Here is a 20818-nt window from a genome sequence, read left to right on the forward strand (position 1 = left end):
ATAAAAACTGTTTTTTTAAGAAACAGTTTTCTACGCCGCTTAATAAACTTTATAAGAAACAGTTTTTTACGCTGCTCATAAAACTGTTTTTTTAGAAACAGTTTTCCACATTATTCGTTAAACTGTAAGAAACCTTTAAGAATCAGTCTCACATCCGGATGTGTCCGGACACATTTTTCATTTCATGCGGGGGACACCTTTAAACTTTTATTGCACACACTTTTGAACTGTTAGAAACAGCTTAATTTAAGACTAGTTTTTCCTTTAATCTAGACCTTGGAAAGAAGTGTTTGTTTGGAGGGCGAGAACTAATTCACGGGGACCCGTCACAGTAGAATGTAGCTATGCGGAAAGTAGCCAGGCCGCAATTGAAAAAAAATGGATATCAGTGTTATCGGGGGTAGTAATGTCAATGTGACAGTTCAGTGGTTTTAAAAAAAAAATTGTTAATTGATATGATTTTTTAATGTTTTGTATTTCTGAAATTACGGCGGACGACGCTGTCGACGGAGCTGGGACAGGACAGCATCGTCCGGAAACAGTTGCACCCAGGATGTTAACCAATGTTGACCTGGGCCTCGATTATGATGGGAAGGTAAAGACGTCACACCTTCACATTGACGGTATAGTTGAAGATAAATTCCTTCTAGCGATTATAAAGATATACTACCGACCCCCCACATTCAAGTTTTAGGTAGGTACATTGATATGAAACAAGGGGAAGCGTACGTCACGGTACACATATCTACGCTCTAAAATGACATAGCTTCAGTATCAAAAATTTCGTTCCACTGAGCAATTTTTCCTTTAATTATGATTTATTAAAATTTTTAATCGTCTTGAGGTTGGCACTTTTTTTCTTAAAAGCCTATTAAAAATATGAGAGAGAAATAAGTAAATTTTGAAGTCGAATTGAATTCCGACATCAATGTCATTTCGATAAAACTATCGCCTAGATGTGAAAATAATGTCACTAGGTTCTGTTCTGTCCTATCAACAAATAAGAGTATCTAGGCGTTAGAAAGTTACCACTCTAAAAAAATAATTTAGTTATTATATTTTTTCCATCTGTTTTACTATCTTTCCGAGTGTATGTATCGAGACGTTAAAGGCGTTGTAGTCGATCGGTAGATACATATAGACGATCGTTAAGCGTACCGTCTAGGTGATTTCCAAAAGTCATTCAAAATTCATGTTCAAGCGAGCATTTTTTGCTTGAATCGGGATTTATTGGAGTTTATAATCGCTTTGAAATGGGCACTTTCTATCACAGAAGCCTATTTAAAATATAATTGACAACTATTTTAAATGTTAATGACGCAAGGAACGCGGAGTAATCGGTAAAGTAAGTGGTCATTCCATTGGCTTGTTTGGATCATATGATGTGGATATGGCAAGCAGGTAGAACATACCGAGGTAGATACAGATAGTACAGAAGTTAAGTATACCGTCTCGATATATACAGATGAAGATAGCGTTCATAATCGAGACACAGACCCCCGTATGTAAAAATAAGGCCAACTTTGTGTGGTAAAAATCTGTCAATTTTACGAATGTCGCACGAGGGTGTACGTTCGATACCCGCGATTGTCGACTCGTACGATAAATGAACACATTACAACAGAGACGAAGAACATTTTTGGGAAGCGAATATAGAAGTCTAGACATCCACAGGGCTTGTGACCTGTGCTTTAGCTGTGTAACATTCACCATTCTGCCCATATTTGAACATTTGTATTCCTTCTATTCTTCCAACTGTTGACTTTTTGATTTTATGCATTGATAGGGGTACATTTTTAAAATGAGAGAGAGGTTGGGTTGAGTTTAATTATAAATAAAATAAAAATATTATTAAACTTAACCCAACCTAACCTAACCGTTTTCGGTTCGGCTGTTTCCAAAGGGCTAGCTTACGACCAGCCAACACGTTGAACGTTGAGTTATCTTAATTCGTTTGATGAACGGCTTAGCCATTCAGGTGAATGCCGGCATTTAATGAACAGCCTAGCCGCTCTGTTGAGTGGCTGATCCAACTATTTGACGGCGACATATACAACTTGATTTCGGCTATTGTCACTTAGCCTTTTTACTGTTGACATACAAAATTATCATAAGCTAGTTATATTATGTCTAAATTGTAAAAAAATTAACATTAAAAAAATAAAAACATTGCAATATTTTTTCATATCAAACCTTGTCCCTCTGTGTCTGACAAAATGAAGAATACGCTGAAAGTAGGCTGAATGCTGTCGAAATGCTCTCAGGCGAATGTGTGGTAAAACTATGTACGATAGATACGCAAATGTTGAGGTTCGTACATTATGCAAGGCTGAGACAAGCATTATCGACAAAATCAAGAAATGAGCTCTGCGCTGGATTGGACATGTAGAACGAATGGACAGCGAAAGAACGGCTAAGAATATTTACAATGCGAATGTTGATGGATGCAGAAATAGAGGAAGACCGAGAAAGACATGGCATGACCAAATCTAACAAATACTTAAAGATGGACATGTCAAAAGTCGGAATAATCGGCGCGCATGCATGAGAAGATGTATGAATGTAGAGGAAGCGAGATCTGTATGCAAAGATAGTGTTGTGGCGTTCTATCCTCTCTGCCTACCCTTACAAGAAAACGGCATGATGGTATGTTGGTTTGTTTTTCCTAAAATTTGTAAATAACTTGTGCGGGAGAAGTAGGAATCGAGTACTGGTAAAGTGGGATTTGAACTTCGGACGTTTAATCCGCGAGTCCACAACACTACCACGGGACTACAACCCGGTTCCTCGCGTGCATGAGAAGATGTATGAATGTAGAGGAAGCGAGATATGTATGCAAAGATAGTGTTGTGGCGTTCTATCCTCTCTGCCGTAAGGACGGGGAAACGGCGTGATGGTTTGTTGTTGTTGTTGCTCTCTGTTAAAATAAATTTAAATATGAACAACTCCCTAGAGAGGAAATCCAGGCAGTCTGCAAGCATTTGGACATACTCAATTGAGGGTTATTTGGCATAATAAAGTACAATTTTTACTTTTGTTCATTGGATTTATTTAAAAATAATGAAATTACAAACACACGTAACATTAAATCAGTCTCGTTATCAATAAATTGTACCTTTTATGATAATTTCTCTGTGCTTAGTACGCCTAAGGTACAATCAATCACCCACTGTGTAGGCCAGGTCTGGACCTGGCACCGAGTTATTTTTTTTGCTTCCAAATCTAAAGAAAGACATTCGTGGGGAACACAGCAACGCCAGTGAAGGACACCTTGAAATCGCTCGGATGGAGTGTCCTTCCACACCCGCCGTGGTCCCCCGACCTGATGCCATCTGACTATCGCCTCTTCGCATCGACGAGGCATGCGCTCGCAGAGCGGCGCTTCTGAAGATTTACATCTTCTCCAAGCGTACAGCTTGCCCACCACATACTCCACACCGCATCTGGACATAAGTCTCCTTGGCGGTGCCCACATACACGGAAAATTTGCTCGTTGTCAAACGAGAAAAGCTGCCCGAAGGAGCTTTGTGCTGAAAGAAAGTAATCCAGAAGTATACCAGATCTGTATATTCGACAGGATCTATAACAGGGCCACGGATCGTAGCGAGAAGCTCCATTCGGTAATCATAGAGAAGGGGAAAGGGACAAGAGCACAGGATGTGTTCGGAAGATTGGTTAGGATATCCGCAGCAGCACGAAGGGGAGTCAACAATATTAAAAACATATCATTTTTAGAGAAAAATCACATTTAATTTTTGTGTTCTCACCGGGAATTGAACCCGGAACCTTCCGTGTGTGAGTCAAGCGTCTTGACCACTACACCACGGAGGCCGCCAATTTTTAATGTTCATTCAAGTTCATACCTATCTAAATATCAGCTGTTTCATTCAAGTTCACACTTATTGAGACAGCCGGTATTTACCGGCTGTCTCATTCAAATTCACGTCTATCTAAATACCAGCTGCCTCATTTAAGTTCACACCTATCTAAATATCAGCTGCCTCATTCAAGTTCACACCTATCTAAATACCAGCTGTCTCATTCAAGTTCATACCTATCTAAATACCAGCTGTCTCATTCAAGTTCACACCTAACTAAATACCAGCTGTCTCATTCAAGTTCACGCCTATCTAAATACTAGCTGCCTCATTCAAGTTCACACCTATCTAAATATCAGCTGCCTCATTCAAGTTCACACCTATCTAAATACCAGCTGCCTCATTCAAGTTCACACCTATCTAAATATCAGCTGCCTCATTCAAGTTCACACCTATCTAAATATCAGCTGCCTCATTCAAGTTCACACCTATCTAAATACCAGCTGTCTCATTCAAGTTCACGCCTATCTAAATACTAGCTGCCTCATTCAAGTTCACACCTATCTAAATATCAGCTGCCTCATTCAAGTTCACACCTATCTAAATACCAGCTGCCTCATTCAAGTTCACACCTTACTAAATACCAACTGTCTCATTCAAGTATACACCTATCTAAATACCAGCTGTCTCATTCAAGTTCACACCTATCTAAATATCAGCTGTCTCATTCAAGTTCAAACCTATCTAAATACCAGCTGCCTCATTCAAGTTCACACCTATCTAAATATCAGCTGCCTCATTCAAGTTCACACCTAACTAAATACCAGCTGTCTCATTCAAGTTCAAACCTATCTAAATACCAGCTGCCTCATTCAAGTTCACACCTAACTAAATACCAACTGTCTCATTCAAGTATACACCTATCTAAATACCAGCTGTCTCATTCAAGTTCACACCTATCTAAATACCAGTTGTCTCATTCAAGTTCACACCTATCTAAATACCAGCTGTCTCATTCAAGTTCACACCTATCTAAATACCAGCTGTCTCATTCAAGTTCACACCTAACTAAATACAAGCTGTCTCATTCAAGTTCACACCTATCTAAATACCAGCTGTCTCATTCAAGTTCACACCTAACTAAATACCAGTTGTCTCATTCAAGTTCACACCTATCTAAATACCAGCTGTCTCATTCAAGTTCACACCTGTCTAAATATCAGTCAGTAGAAATTAATTCAAACTAATCGAATATTAGTCGCTAGATTCAAGTTTAAAAATATGTATCTAAAAGTTTGCTTGACTGGAAGATATTGCGTTTAGCAATAAGTCTGCGGTGCGTATACTCTTGTATAGATAAATGAACACCAGTTTGCAGACCCGTGTTCATGCATATCTAAAAATCAGTCGCCAGATTCAAGTTCACACCTATGTAAACACCAGCTGGCTTCCAGTTCACACCTATCCAAGCTTAGATCAGTTGGCAGGTTCAATCTTTGGTTTTTTCAGCTTGAGATGTACCAGGCGCACGTGCGTGTTGAGAGTGGAGAGCTGGGCAAACTTCTTCCCGCACTCGGAGCACTCGAATGGTCTCTCTCCCGTGTGTACCCGGATGTGCTTCACGAGAACTGCTTTGGCCTGCAAAGGAACATCGAATTAAAAATACTTATAGGAAATAAGTTCTCGCGGTTTCCCGACACGGTGTTATCTTAGCCTCAACAATGTTTTAAGTACGTCCAGGAATGGGAGACTCTCAGGGGTGAACAGATATTTTGTACTATCCTTTCCCATCAAAGGAAAGTAGTGTTGCCTAGATAATGTCAGGAGTAATCAAGCACATCTCTTTCCATGACCCACTTTTTTGCACGTTCTTTAAAGGTGTGATTGGTTAAAATTCTCCACTCCGATGCCATTCCAAGTCACCAAAAAGTTAATTCCATATATATAATATGAATTATATAGGCAACACCGCTTCCCTTTGATGGGAAGCGATAGTACAAGATATTTGTTCACCCCTGAGAGTCTCCCATTCCCGTGTGAGTACAGTGAAAATGGCGACTTACCCGGAAGGCCTTGTCGCAGTGCGGGCACGCGTGCGCGCGCGCCGCCCGCACGCCGTCGTGCACGCGGCGCCGGTGTGCGCGCAGCCCGTCGGCCGAGCCGAAGCGGCGCGCGCACGCGGCGCACGCGTAGTTGCGCTGGCGCAGGTGCGCCCACGCCTCGTGCGCGCGCAGCGCGCGCTCGCCGGCGTAGCGCCGCGCGCACTGCCCGCACGCCCACCTGGGGAAAGACAGCGCACGTTTATATCACAAAGAACACCCAAAAAGTAGATTTCGTTTGTATTTCTCGTCATCGTCATCTGACCTATTGACGAGTGGACGCCATTATGAGTTAGCTGACCGTAGTGTATGCTTCGTGGTGCTTGTTTGAAATGCCGAAAAAAAATTGAGGATCCTGCCGTTGATGAGATAAGATCCATAATGCGAAGACCATTCCCTTACTGTCCTAAAAACTTCCGCGAGTTACGGTGCTGTGTAGTCACTACACATGCAAAAATGAGAGATTTTAAATCGTAAAAGTGTAATATTCATCGGCAATTGCTTCAATTATTTAAAGTTGAAGTCAAAAGTTATGATATTTTTAATCTAATTGCTAAAAACACGGAAAAAACATTATTCACGCTCTCAGTGCGCGCAAAAGAACCGCCCCCAACGAATGCCGGGAAGCTACTAACGCGGCTAACGGGCGTCAGGGAGAAGTACAAGAAACTTTGCTGTTCGCGCGTGACGCATAAAAATTATCTCTCTCGCTCCCAAATATATATGTATTATCGAGAGTGAGACGTAAAGAGTGTGCGAGACAATTATTTTATTTTATTTATTTATTTATGTTCGCACCACAACAGGCCAGGAGGCCCAATTACAGTAGTGAATTACATCACAGAACACCCGGATTTGAGAAAAATCACATTTTAATTTTTGTGTTCTCACCGGGAATCGAACCCGGAACCTTTCGTGTGCGAGTCAAGCGTCTTGACCACTACACCACGGAGGCCGCCTAATATTAGGATTACCCTTTTACTACAAACGCAACTTGGTAAACTTTCTATTGTATCGGTGATATTTCAGATTTTTGACGAAAGGCTTTTTATGTTCCCAATAAACATTAATTATTTAATAAAAACGTAAATGTATAACGAAGGAATAGGAAAAATCTCAACCCATCATTTATTATATTTACGGAGATATTAAAGTTATTAGATGCCCCGTGTACTGGCTGCACATCACCGGGAAGGGAGAGTTGAACCAGTCCACATTCATCCACAGATCTGCGAGGTGTATGGAGAACATGTGATGAGTATCTTTATGTATCTTAATGGACCTCGATAAGTTCTTATATCCATCATTATTCCTAGCACGGACGCTGGATTACGACACCCTCGAACCTCGTCGTCAAATTTTTCTCGGGACACATTTCTATAAGCTGATTTGTGGAAGTATTTACAGGTGTTCTTTAAACCCCGTCACATCCAAAACCACGATGATCAGAATGGGCAAAAAGACATATTGCCATATTTTAAAAAATATTTAGAACTAAGAAAATTCGTAAAAATAAAATATTCAAAAGAACAAATGGTTGCTTACTTCTGCAGGGGAGAAGCGAGGGGGGCGCGGACGCGTGGTTAACGGTGTGTCAGACTCCCTCCCCCAGGGGCGAACCGTCCATATAATCGATTATTCGCCGCTTACCATTATATTTCACTACCAATAATAATGTTTTATAGCAGTTTTAATTATAGGAAAATAAATAAAATAATCTTTATTTATTATAAATTAACGTCACTGTTTATATCTTCCTCAAAAAGTAAATATAAGCTGCAAAATGCGCGCCCAGCGCATCGCCCGGTTCCGATTATTGCAGCTTATTTTTTAATACAAAATGTAAACTGCATTTTAACATTCAAAAACCCAGTGCGTATATTTTCCTCGCTAAGTTCACTCGCAGATTACTGATATTATTTCGAGCTTCTCTATTTGGAGAGTAGCATTTCGAGCGTTATTTCCTAAATACCATTTTCGTTTGATAGTATTCTGTTGACATATGACGCCAGTTTTTTAGTCCGCGCGTTTTAGCTAGTGGCGCCTCGCTCGGTGTCGTCAATTTCTCGCATTATTCATTCTCAGTTTAGAAGGAAACGAAGCGAAAATACAAGAAGTTAATAGTTTTAAACAGTTACAAGACATTATCCAAAACGAAATAAAAAAGAACACAAAAACCAAGGTGAGAAACTTCACAACGTCAATAAAGGAGGGTTGGCTAACTAAAAACATATTTCAAAAAATAAAAAATAAAAATCAAGTATATAAAAAAATGATTAAAGAAAGAAATAACAGTCAACTTGTAACTGAACTAAAAAATATTCAAAAAGATTTAAGAAATGAAATCAGAAAATCAAAAAAACAATATTACCAGAATTATATAAAATCAGCAGAAGGCAGCAGCAATAAACTTTGGAAAATAATAAAAAATATCAAGTCTGGAGAAAAATTGCAGTCAGCTAGTATAAAAGAAATGAATGTAAAAGATGGGATTTTCACAAATGATGAAGAAGAAATATCAAACATTATCAATGAATATTACTCCAATGTAGGCCAAAACCTTGCAAGTAAATTAGATGGACCATGTCTAAACATATCAGAAAAACGAAGAAGAAACATAAATAGTACCTTTTTTCTTAGACCAACAACGACAAAAGAAGTGTGTAAAATAATTGACAATCTTAAAAAAAATGCATCGCCAGGATATGATAAAATTAAACCTTCACTCATAAAAAATCTCAAAGATATTTTAAGCCCGGTCGTATCAAAATTAATTAACATGCATATAAAGTTAGGAATCTACCCGGAAGAACTAAAGACTGCAAGAATAACTCCTATATTTAAAGGTGGAGATCGAACGGAACCTAGTAACTATAGACCTATAGCAAATTTAACTGTATTTAATAAAATCTTTGAAAAATGTATTCATAAACGATTAATGGGACATATTAAAAATCTTAATATAATATGCTTAAACCAACATGGTTTTCAAGAAAAAAAAGGAACTGGAACCGCTCTAGTAAATTTGATTAATTATATTCAAACAAATATGGATGCTAAAATTCCAACCACAGGAGTAATATTAGATTTTAAAAAAGCTTTTGATACGGTTCACATTGAGACCATGATAAAAAAATTAAATGATATAGGAGTAAAATCTCAAGAATACAAACTATTAAAATCATACTTAACTAATCGGAAGCAGTATACCTTTGTAAATGAAAAAAAAAGTAAAATACAAACAGTAAATTTTGGAGTCCCACAAGGATCTATTTTGGGTCCACTGTTATATATTTTATATATTAATGACTTATCACTGTATAATTTTAAAGGGAAAATTATTATGTATGCCGATGACATTGGACTTTTTTATAAAAATCAAACAGACGTATTAACAAACAATGACATAAACGAAGACCTTACTATATTGACTAAATGGACAAACACAAACTTACTTACACTTAATGAAAAAAAATGCAATATTATCCATTTTGAATCTAGAAAAAAATGTCACAAAGTAGATGCTTACATAAATAATGAACGACTAACTGAAATTGAACATGTTAAATATTTAGGACTAACAATAGACAGACAATTGACATAGACAATTCATATCAACAATTTAATTAGCAAAGTGGCAACTTTATCGAGTCTATTTTTTAAAATCAAAAACTTTGTTCCAATAAAGGAAAAAATTTTAATGTATGAAGCATATGTTAAAACTAAAATATGTTATATGCAACTACTATGGGGAACAGGATATCAAAATGACATAAACAGACTACAAAGACAGCAAAATAAAATATTAAAGTTAGTATATGACCTTCCCTATCTAACAGCAACTAAAGAACTTTTTGAACAAACTAAACAATTAAACGTAACTGAACTCTTTAAACTAGAATCTTTAAAATTTATTCATAAATTAGCCACTGATGTAATTGTAGACGAAGAATTAAAACTTGAAAAAAATTGTAGTAAACATGAACACAATACGAGAATTTCAGAAAAATATCATATACAATCTTTTAAAACGAGAAAAGGACAATCGAGACTTATAAACCATGGACTGAAATTATACAATAAACTACCAGACAAAACTAAACAAAAGACTCAGGCAACCTTTACAAAAGATGTTAAAAATATTATTATTAACAGTAGAATTTGAATTTTAAAAGTGAAAACATTTTGTTAAATGTATGTAACCCGTAAGGGTTTATCAATAAAAAAAAAATTTAAATAAAATAAAAAAAAAAAAAAAAAAAAAAAAAGCTGACGGCCGGCGCGGCGCGGCGCGGCGGTCACGACGGTCACGTGACATTTTTGTCGCAATATTATTGCGAATATTTCTAATGAATGTTATTGTTATGTTATGTAATGCAATATGTAAAGTTAAAATTATGTATTTTGGCATAAATTAATTAATTTAAATCTAATCTTATTGTTTTTTTTTTTTAATTTTTCAGAAAAAAAAATATATAGTAAAAGAAAAAATATTTTTTTGTGTACATAATGGGAGTGACGTCTTACAATAAAATGTTTACTTCCTTTTATATTAGTACCTAAATAATTGCAGTATAAAATGTAAATTACAAACAAATATACGGTGTTTTTAATCAGTGCCAAACAAAAAGGAATTATGAATATACTTATTTTATTATCCTTATTTTTTAACATATTTTATTTTTTTTAACTTTTGCATACATGTACTGTCTTAAAATAATGGAGAATATATCTACATATTAGGCAAAGTTATTAATTGTTGTTTGTTTGTTGGGTTATTGGTTAAAATTATTTTGATTAAAAATAAGTAGGTATTGCGTCTTCTGTTGCCAGCAGGTGAAACTGGAGCTGGAGAGATGAAGTTGTTTTTACACAAAACCATAGAAAAAGAATCCGTGTACCTGTATATACTTTTTTTATACGCCTCCACTCATTTGCGAGATTACTTATATGTATGTATTATGTATGTACATGCAGGTACAAATTATGAAAAAAATTAAAGCTTACCTATAAAAAAAGTCGCCGCTCGCCACTGCCCTCCCCCCTCCTCGTTTCTCCCCCGCAGAAGTTAGCAACCATTTGTTTTTTTTGATATTTTATTTTCAAAAAAATATTCGTTCTAAAAGATTATTTTAATGTGCCAATATGTCTTCTTGCTCATACTGATCATCGTGGTTTCGGATGTGACAGGGTTTAAAGAACACCCTCTATAATCCAAATACAGTAAAAAAAACCTTTTTACGTTTTTCAAGGGAGCGAGAAAAAAAAGAGTGTAAAACTGAGTTAATAGATCGCGGTAAAATTGTTTCCACTTTTGTAGACAAGGACTGGATTCAACTCCCCGGGGAGCTGTTTATATTAACATATTACAACACAGATGAAGAACATTTAAGAGAAGGTAATATAGAAGTCTAGGCATCTACAGGGCTTATGACCTGTCAATGGCTGGTTTAAGTGGCCACTTTACACACTGTGTAACATTCACCATTCTGCCTATATTTGAACATCTATATTCCTTCAATTATTTCATCTGTTGATGTTTGTGAAGTTAAGAAAAGTTAAGTATAGAAATTGAAAAAATAATATTTTCAGGCGTTGCCTAGTCTAGTATGTAGGTGAAATAATTCAATTAGATGAATCTCACCCGCATAAATAAAGGTTTCAGCTCTTTAACTTCACAAACATCAACAGATGAAAGAATTGAAGGAATACAGATGTTCAAATATAGGCAGAATGGTGAATGTTACACAGTGTGTAAAGTGGCCACTTAAACCAGCCATTGACAGGTCATAAGCCCTGTAGATGCCTAGACTTCTCTATTACCTTTTATTAAATGTTATTCATCTCTGTTGTAATATGTTCATATTTTTTATAACTTTAAATATTTTTATTGTTGTGTTTTAAACATCGCAATTTAATGATATTAAAACTTTATTGTTCCTAAACGTTTGTCAACTGCGCATCATTATTTGTACAAGTCAATATGACGTTTTTGTTCCAATGAAAACTAAGACTAACCCTAAAGGAAGACACTTCAACAAAAAGGTCCATTACACTGCACCTGCTTTGAATTTAGGCTAAGACAATAATTTGTCCTTTATTAGTTGTTCACCTGTTTTTATTCTACATTCGCGTGGCGAGCGCGGCGGCGCGCGGGCCACGGCATCGTTATTACGACATGGTTTTGGCCTTTTGACGCATCAAATGAATTCCGAAAATTTTTAAACGTAAAACCGAGGTGATCAAAAATGTAAATAACGTTATTTGGGGGGAATATTTGTATGAGAATGTGTGAAGAAAAATGGGTCCTGAACATTTCGGTGTAAAAAGCGGGAAAATGTAAAATTGAGGAACGTAAAAACGAGGTTTTACTGTATACTGAAAGAGATCAGATTAGAGCGAGATCTCATGCACTGTTTTACACACCCAGAAGCACGCACACAGATCAGAATTCACCCATTAATAAGGCAATACGCTTGCTGAATAAAATATATTTTCTGCGAATAATATTTATTTATTCACATTTTTTTCTTACAAACTATAATTAACAATATTTTGAGTTTGTCCAAATTTTTGTAGACAAGGACTGTTGAAATATGTTAATATAAACAGCTCCCCAGGGAGTTGAATCCAATCTTGTCTACAAAAATTTGGACAAACTCAAAATATTGTTGATAAATTACCTGGTCCATGAAGAAGTATAGAAATTGAAAAAAAACAATTTCAGGCGTTGCCTAGTATGTAGGTGAAATAATTCAATTAGATGAATCTCACCCGCATAAATAAAGGTTTCAGCTCTTTAACTTCACAAACATCAACAGATGAAAGAATTGAAGGAATACAGATGTTCAAATATAGGCAGAATGGTGAATGTTACACAGTGTGTAAAGTGGCCACTTAAACCAGCCATTGACAGGTCATAAGCCCTGTAGATGCCTAGACTTCTATATTACCTTTTCTTAAATGTTCTTCATCTCTGTTGTAATATGTTAATATAAACTATAATTAATAATAAAAATAATGTGACCTCACTGGGGTTACCCGTGCCGAGGACACTTAACAATATACTTTTTTTAAATTACATTTGAGAATACACAAAGAAGACTTACTTTAAAAAAACGAAGATAATTAACAAATATTCAGACAGTTTTAAAAACAAGGTATTTATGTACATTTATATTATTTATATTACAAAACACACAATGAAAATAACAAAAACCTAACATAAGCTATACACTTGTGGAGCAGTTGATTCAATATTGGTATGGGCGAATAAGACAATCCATTTTACTTCTACCTAGCTCCACTATCCATTTTTTTATAGCCTTTTTAAACGATATGAATCGTTTTTTCTGTACATATCGACAGTTTAACGGCTATCCGCTTTCTAGGAATTAATTTCTACGTGCTCTTACTTGAGAGTGGCGGGGTCAGCGTGCTTGCTCGCCTTGCGCAGATGCAGCCGCAGGTTGGACTGCGTTTTGAAGCGCAGATCGCACTCCACGCAGTAGAAGTCCCGGGTCTGCACGTGCGTGACCTTGTGCGTGTAGAGGAGCGAGGCGTAGCGGAACGTCTTGGGGCATTGGTCGCACGAGAACTTCTTCTGGTCAGCGTGCCGACTGCGAAACAAAACGAAAATTACATTCTGAGAACAAGAGAACCGACAAAGCTTCCATAGAAACAATCGCCATGCCACTCGTATTTGAAGCACTGAAAATTCTTAAATGAAGATTGCAGGAAGGTGGGAGAAAGGCGACTTGATGGAGGCATAAAATACTAAACAGTCACTAAGCAGCCCATATTTCTATCCCGTGTTCAAACCAAAACAGAGGCCACAGCCTCAGACCGGAGAAAACCAGATCAACCTTAAACCATGGAGCAATACGATAGTCAATAGTAAAATCAAAGTGGTTGATGAATTCATATATTTAGGACACAGAGTCAAACTTGGTAAAGATAACCAGACAGCGGAGTTACCAAGAAGAATTGGGCTGCTTTCGGCAAACTAAAATATGTTTTTGAAAATAAAGAAGTCCTTTTATATTTTTATTTATATCCCTACAGAGATGAGGTAGAATTTTTTTCCAAATTCAGGATTATGGATATTCGAGCGTTTACAGGGCTTATGACCTGTCATTGGCTGGGTTAAGTGGCCACTTTAAGTAGATACTACAACATTCCCCATTCCGCTTATTAGCGAATATCCACACAGGTAACATTTTTGATTTTTGTATATGTCTTACTAAACGAGAAACCATTCACAAGCGAGTTGGAGCGCCATCTATGTATTGATATTGAAGTTAAGTATTTTAATTAGCAGATTACTTTATTTTTATGTAGTTAAGACTCTTCCGAGTTAAATTAAGTACTAGTAATCGCCTGCAGATGACTCTGCAATTTATTTTTACTTATATTTGACCAGATCTTATTACACAACATTATTTTGGTACGTGTATTTGTACAGATTTGTGTACAAATACACGTACCAAAATAATGTTGTAAAATAAATAAAAAATAAAATAAGTCCTTTTATGCTTGAAAAGACAATGTATGAATCGTGCATATTGCCGGTGACAACATACGGACTAGAAACCATGTCTGTAGCACAAAAAGTAGCCAGAAATTAAAATGCACGCAACGATCCGTGGAAAGACAGATGCTCGGTGTATGTCTAAGAGACAGAGTAAGAAATTAAGAAATAAGACGCCGAACCGGAGTCGTGGAAATCATGGATCGTGCAGCGAAATTGAAATGGCAGTGGGCAGGACACTCTGCGAGGCAAAATGATGGCAGGTGGACACCCAGAATAATAAAGTGGAGACTATGGGCAAATAAAAGACGAGTTGGATGGCCACAGAAAAGATGGGTCGACGACATTGCCTCCATTGCCGGTAAAACGTGGATGGTGAAAGCGGGTGATAGGAAGGAATGGAGACGCTTGGAAGAGGCCGCCATCCGCCATCCAGCAGTGGAGAGAATAAGGCTGAAGAATACGAAGAATAGGGTTGTCGGTGGTTGGAATAAGCTGCCGCAAGAGCTGCTCTCAACGTGTAGTTTCAATAACTTATTAACTAAAATAGGCTAGATTTGTTTGAGAAAAGTTAAAACACAGGTGTCCCTCAAGGTAGCCAGCTAGGGCCACTTTTATTTTATATCTACGTTCATAATATTGGAAAATGGTTTCTTGACTCAAAATATACGGTGAATGCTGATGACACGAAGGTGTATTTGAATATTGAAAGAACTTATGATTGTCAAAAAATGCAAGAAGACTATAGTCCTTAAAATATAGCTTGATTAGAATGACAGTTGTCAGAAAGGACAGATGGGACAAATTGATCAATGTAAATTGATCGAATAAAAAAAAATTATTCATTCGATGTTGTTCATGAAAAAAGTATAAATGTCTTATTTTTTGTGTTTTTTAAATGTCTCGTTTTTATATAAATTTTTGGAAACAGTTTCATGTTTGCATGAAAAAACGGATAAAATCGATTTGATCGGTACATCATCAATGATCAGTAATTTTTCATCACAAGTGACATTAGTTCGGCAGCTGTCATTTAATCGAGCTATATTTTAAGGACTATAGGTCTCCGGAAACAATATTTTGAGTTCAAGTTGCCATTTGGCAATACGCTCGCCAATGTGCAATGCCAGTACAAAAAGTTGTTGTTACTTACTCTTTGCTATCCTCATGATGGCTGTAATAAGATGAAACAGAAAAGTTAGTGGATATAAAACTATAATATTAAATATAACGGCAATAACGGCAAAAAGCACCTGGCAGTGGCAATCGGTGAGTTTTTAAATGGGTAAGCTACGAAAATTCTGATAAAATGTCCATAGCGGTAGTATGGCATATAAAAAACAAGTCTATTTTATATTTGATATATAATCCACAGCAAATGGCTCCAGCGGCTAATAGTTTCAGTAAAAATATTTTATAATATAGCACAAACATTTGATTAAAAAAACATAATTGCAAAAAAAAAATGGTACCCCTAAGGACTCGAACTCCCGCCTTCGTCATTAGAAAGCAACGACCCATCCGCGCAGCTATTCCGTGTTTTGGGCCAAGTGCCGAAAAAGTCATTTATAAAACTGGATAATTCATTAGCGTACCGGTGCATTTCTGTTTAAGTCTGACTATTATAACTTGTCTTGAAATAAAACACTATTTCTTCATAAATGAGATAAAAACTAAATAATTAAAAAGTATTCCTTACCGAGTACGATAGTTCACCAAACAAAACATAAATTACGTTTTAAGAATCATTGTTTCATCGACTTTTATATCACATTATTATTCACAAAACGACATAAGTTATACATATTATAATTCTTCATATATATTTATTCTTAACACTATACACTAGTAACGTTTTTATCATAACTCTAACTAAATTTTAAAAGTTTAAATGGATACTGAAGAATAACCTATAATATTCAACTGTCATCGTATGCACAAAAACGAATTACAATTAAAAAACAATTAGCGAATCTTTGTTTTTTAAAAACCCACTAAAAGATTTATACTGACACGCTAATATTATGGATTAAAATATCAATTCGTTTCGATTAAAATATCAAAATATCAATTTATTTTAAAGCAAATTTACTTTCAAATCACCGAAACATAAGTGTGATAAAGTATTATTGTAACTTCCGTGTTAAGACATACAAAATATATTCGTTATCTCTTTCTCACACATAACGAGTGCGTATATTGTCACCTCCCTTAGACTGTCGTAAGTCAAATTGATGTATTTTAAAGAATACTAGACCTTATGAAAAAGTATTGAAAGACTAAATTACATTAATGAAAGCTGCAAGATTTTACTGTAATCGCAAGTGTAATTTTTCGAACGAGATTCTAAAATTTTAGGTTTAAGACGTATTTAAATGAGTGTTTTTTCGTCAGCAGAGTAATCTCGTGTGATCCAGTAGTAATAATTTTGGCGCAACTGGTCGCTGTGTGGAATAAAGGAATATGATATAAATTTACTTACCCAAGAGAAGTAATATATTTTTTTGGTGATGTGTTTTTTCCTAATAATACTGTAACATAAAACATTACTTTCGATGTCAAAAAAATATGGTAGGCTGCAAATAATCGATTATAAGGAGCATTCGCCCCTGGCACCTGGCCGGCACCATGCGAAGAAACTACTGAAGGGATACATCAAAAGGATTGCTTTAAGTCAGAGGTCCCCAAATCTTTTGTCTCTTAGACACCTTGCCGATCTTTCCATTTTGCGTAGACCCCCTGCTTTCTATATTTTTCAAAGAAATTTGTGGCAACACTATAGACGTCACGCGCGACGCCGCGCGCCAGGTCCGAGCGACGGACACGGAGAGAAGCGTTTTGGCTGTGTTCGGTGACACACGTTCTTTAGACAAAAACTTGATTTAATTTTAATTGTTACGATTTCATACTTTTTCTTAACTGCTTTATTTTACGTTTTACAAATTAGATTCCTTGAGTTATTTAAATTTATTTCAACAGAGAGGGAAAATTTTTGAGAAGGGGATATGGAAGTCTAGGCATTTACAGGGCTTATGACCTGTCATTGGCTGGTTTAAGTGGCCACTTTACACACTGTGTAACATTCACCATTCTGCCCATGTTTGAACATCCACATTTCCTGAAATCTTCCATCTGTTGACTTTTGTGAAGTAAAAGAGCTGAAACTTTTATCACGTGGGTGAGATTCATCCGGCTGAACCAAATCACCTACTAGGCAACGCCTGAAAACAATTTTCCAATTTTTATACTTCTTCTTTTACCAGGTAGTAATTCAACAATGTTTGATTATGTCCAAATGCTTGCAGACTGGCTGGATTTCCTCCCTAGGGAGTTGTTCATATTTAAATTTATTTCAACAGAGAGGGAAAATTTTTGAGAAGGGGTTATGGAAGTCTAGGCATTTACAGAGGAAATCCAGACAGTCTGCAAGCATTTGGACATAATCAAACATTGTCCTTGAGTTATTATTAAGTATTTCAATTCTCTATTTTATTAAGTTTAGTTAGGTTCATATATTGTATCTTTTGTATTGATAAAAAATCATAAAACTGTAAATACAATCTTTTACTCTATCTGCGCATCACACATACCATGTTAGTCTGAAGATTTGTCCAAAACGAGCGAGAAGTAAAAAACGTTCTCACGAGACGATTTTTACGGAACGATATCAACGCGGATAAATATTAAGCAATTTATGTGGAACCTACTAGGCAGTCGACATGACTCGACGTTTAGTAGGCAACAAATAACCATAAATTCATCAACTACAAATGTGTTTTTGAAGCTGACGTAGAACTACTCACTTTTAATAGGCTTACTGTACGGCGGCAAATTTAGAAATAAAAGAAACTTCGGTGTGAATGAGTGATTGATGAAAGTCTCCATCATTTTCTGCAGACGACCGCCTGACTCCGGCAGACAGCCGGTGTCGAACCAGCGCAACATGTGGTATAATTTCATCTGAAATATAGTGTCACGACTCCAAGGAGAAACTCAGCGTTTTCTATTGAATTCAATACATTATACTCTGCGAAACACGAGATCAACGTCCTGCAGTACATTAACATCGTCCCCTACCATGGAGATATGAAGAACAAAGGAACGTGGCCTATAAAGAGACCACAGGGCGCAGTCAACGCCCAGTCCAGTTCAACCAGTCACTCAGTTCCAGCATGTAGCTCAAGTGTAGTTACTTCAACTCCTCATCGCCGTAGCACTCGCGCGACACAATTTATTATTTATTCGCTACTACTACTACTACTACCATCACGCCATTTTCCCGTAGGGGTAGGCAGAGAGAATGGACCGCCACACACGTCCATCTTGTCATACATGCCCTTCGGTTCTGTCTGCTTTTGACGTGACCAGACTTAAGATTTTGGTTTATCTGATCATGCCACGTCTTCCTCGGTCGTCCTCGTCTCACGTTACCGTTCATTTTTGCCACATATACTTGTTTTACCATCCTTTCGTCGTTCATTCGTTCTACGTGACCAATCCACCTCAGAGACCCTTAGTTGCATCTTATCAATTATACTTGACTCAGATTTACACTCTCGCCTGATTTCATCATTCGTAACCCTGTCATACATTGATTCCCCACACATTCGTCTAAGAGATCGCATTTCAACCGCGTTCACTCAGCTTTCATCCTTCCTCTGCCGATGCCATGTTTTAAGATTGGAATAACAAGCATTTATTCGCCATGTAATAAATACACATTAAACAGCAACTACGTGTATTCTGTCAACTTCTAACTGGGGTAGGAGCTCCAACCTTCAACTACTAAAATCCTACAGATCTAAAGCTCCACTCAGTAGCCCAGCGCTCTCAACATCTAGGTGAATCGACCTAGTGGGGCCCCTCACAATAGTCAGGTCGCGGTGACGTCTTTCAAAACAGGAATAAAAATACACGAAGTTTAATAAATGAATTATAAAAAACTTACAGCATATGTGCTCGGAGAGTCTCTATAGATTTAAAGAGCTTCCCACATTTCTCGCAAGGTAGTTTTGTGCTGGGAAAGTGTATTTTCACGTGCTTCTGAAACATCGTTCTTTTCCTGGAATAAAAATTACATCATACAATCAATATATATATATATATATATATAATTTATAGCCAGACAAGGAGTTTACAAATGGGTCAACTTTGTAGTCCATTGTTATCTCATCTTGATGAATGCATTAGAAAATGAAATATTTCAAAGTAATTCTCCACTTCTGAAACGTATGGAGACGCTATGTAGAAGATATTTTTTGCCTTTTTACAGGAACTTCTAAAATTCTTTCATTTCCTAAATTCCATTGTTTCCTGACACGTTTATGGACGAATTAGAGAATGAAATATTTTAAAGTAAGCAATTTGCCACTAGCGAAACGTATTATAATATGGAGACGCTATGTAGACGACATTTTATGGTTTTTTACAGGATCTTCTGAAATTTCATCATTTCCTAAAGTCCATTGTTTCCTGACATGTTAATGGACGAATTAGAGAATGAAATATTTTAAAGCAAGCAGTTCGCCACTTTTGAAACGTATTATAATATGGAGACGCTACGTAGACGATATTTTTTGTATTTTTACAGGAACTTCAGAAATTCCTTCATTTCCTAAAATCATTACATAAAAAAAAAAAATTAAAAAAATGAAGAATTAAAATCTCTTGAATATTTATTATTTAATGTAGCAGAGAGGGAAAACATTTCTGAAAAGGTAATATGGAAGTCTAGGCAGTATAAAGCTTATGACCTGTCATTGGCTGGTTTAAGTGGCCACTTTACACACTGTGTAACAAGAGTTGAGAGAATGTGGATGTTTAAACACAGGCGCAGTGTGCAAACTGGCTGGTCACAAGCCCTGTAAATGCCTGGACTTCCGTATGCCCCACTCGGCACTTAGCGTGCGTATTTTAACACATTACAAAGCGGTGAAATAATGCGACAACAGTCTTACGTGAGTGTCTTCCCGCACACGTTGCAGACGTAGACGGGCGGCGTGTGCGTGTGCAGCAGCCCGTAGTGCTCCAGCATGTGCTGGCGCGACGCCCGCACCTCTCCGCACGCCTTGCAGCGGTACTTGGTGAAGTGGGACTTCAGGTGGCCGCGGAGCGACGTCGCGGAGGGAACTATCTGCGAGCAGAGACATCGGGGGTGATAGAAACGGGAGCAAGCTGTACTGCCGTGTACTGCATTCGCACACCAATCGCAGCGTATCTTGCCCAAAAAACTCTATTTTTTCGCTACAACATTCGTTAATTACCATAATCTGATACGAACATCGAATGTTAAGGATCTGGGCGTTAGATTTGTGAGCACTCTGACATTTCACGAACACATAGAGACAATCAGTGGTAATGCATTGAAGATG

General features: G+C 36.9%; 1 protein-coding gene across 2 annotated transcripts in view; it reads right to left on the bottom strand.

Annotated features, from left to right (window-relative positions):
• Positions 1–3025: 3025 nt before the first annotated feature.
• The window catches only part of LOC148274822 (zinc finger Y-chromosomal protein 1-like), a 30589-nt gene continuing 12796 nt past the window's right edge, over positions 3026–20818 (bottom strand). Inside the window, exons 7-12 of one of the 2 annotated variants that reach the window (XM_088236540.1) lie at positions 20405–20580; positions 19396–19509; positions 15601–15621; positions 13333–13536; positions 5882–6098; positions 3026–5456 (exon numbers count right to left, since the gene is read on the bottom strand). In XM_088236540.1, the coding sequence (XP_088092666.1) occupies positions 5295–5456; positions 5882–6098; positions 13333–13536; positions 15601–15621; positions 19396–19509; positions 20405–20580 (894 nt within the window). In that variant the 3' untranslated portion in view covers positions 3026–5294. The remainder of the gene's footprint in view (positions 5457–5881; positions 6099–13332; positions 13537–15600; positions 15622–19395; positions 19510–20404; positions 20581–20818) is intronic. The other variant, XM_088236541.1, reaches the window with a different exon arrangement.

The sequence above is a fragment of the Micrasema longulum genome, unplaced genomic scaffold (assembly GCF_059751315.1).
Source record: "Micrasema longulum isolate JH-2025_06_02 unplaced genomic scaffold, ASM5975131v1 h1tg001567l, whole genome shotgun sequence".
NCBI classification, from domain to species: domain Eukaryota; kingdom Metazoa; phylum Arthropoda; class Insecta; order Trichoptera; family Brachycentridae; genus Micrasema; species Micrasema longulum.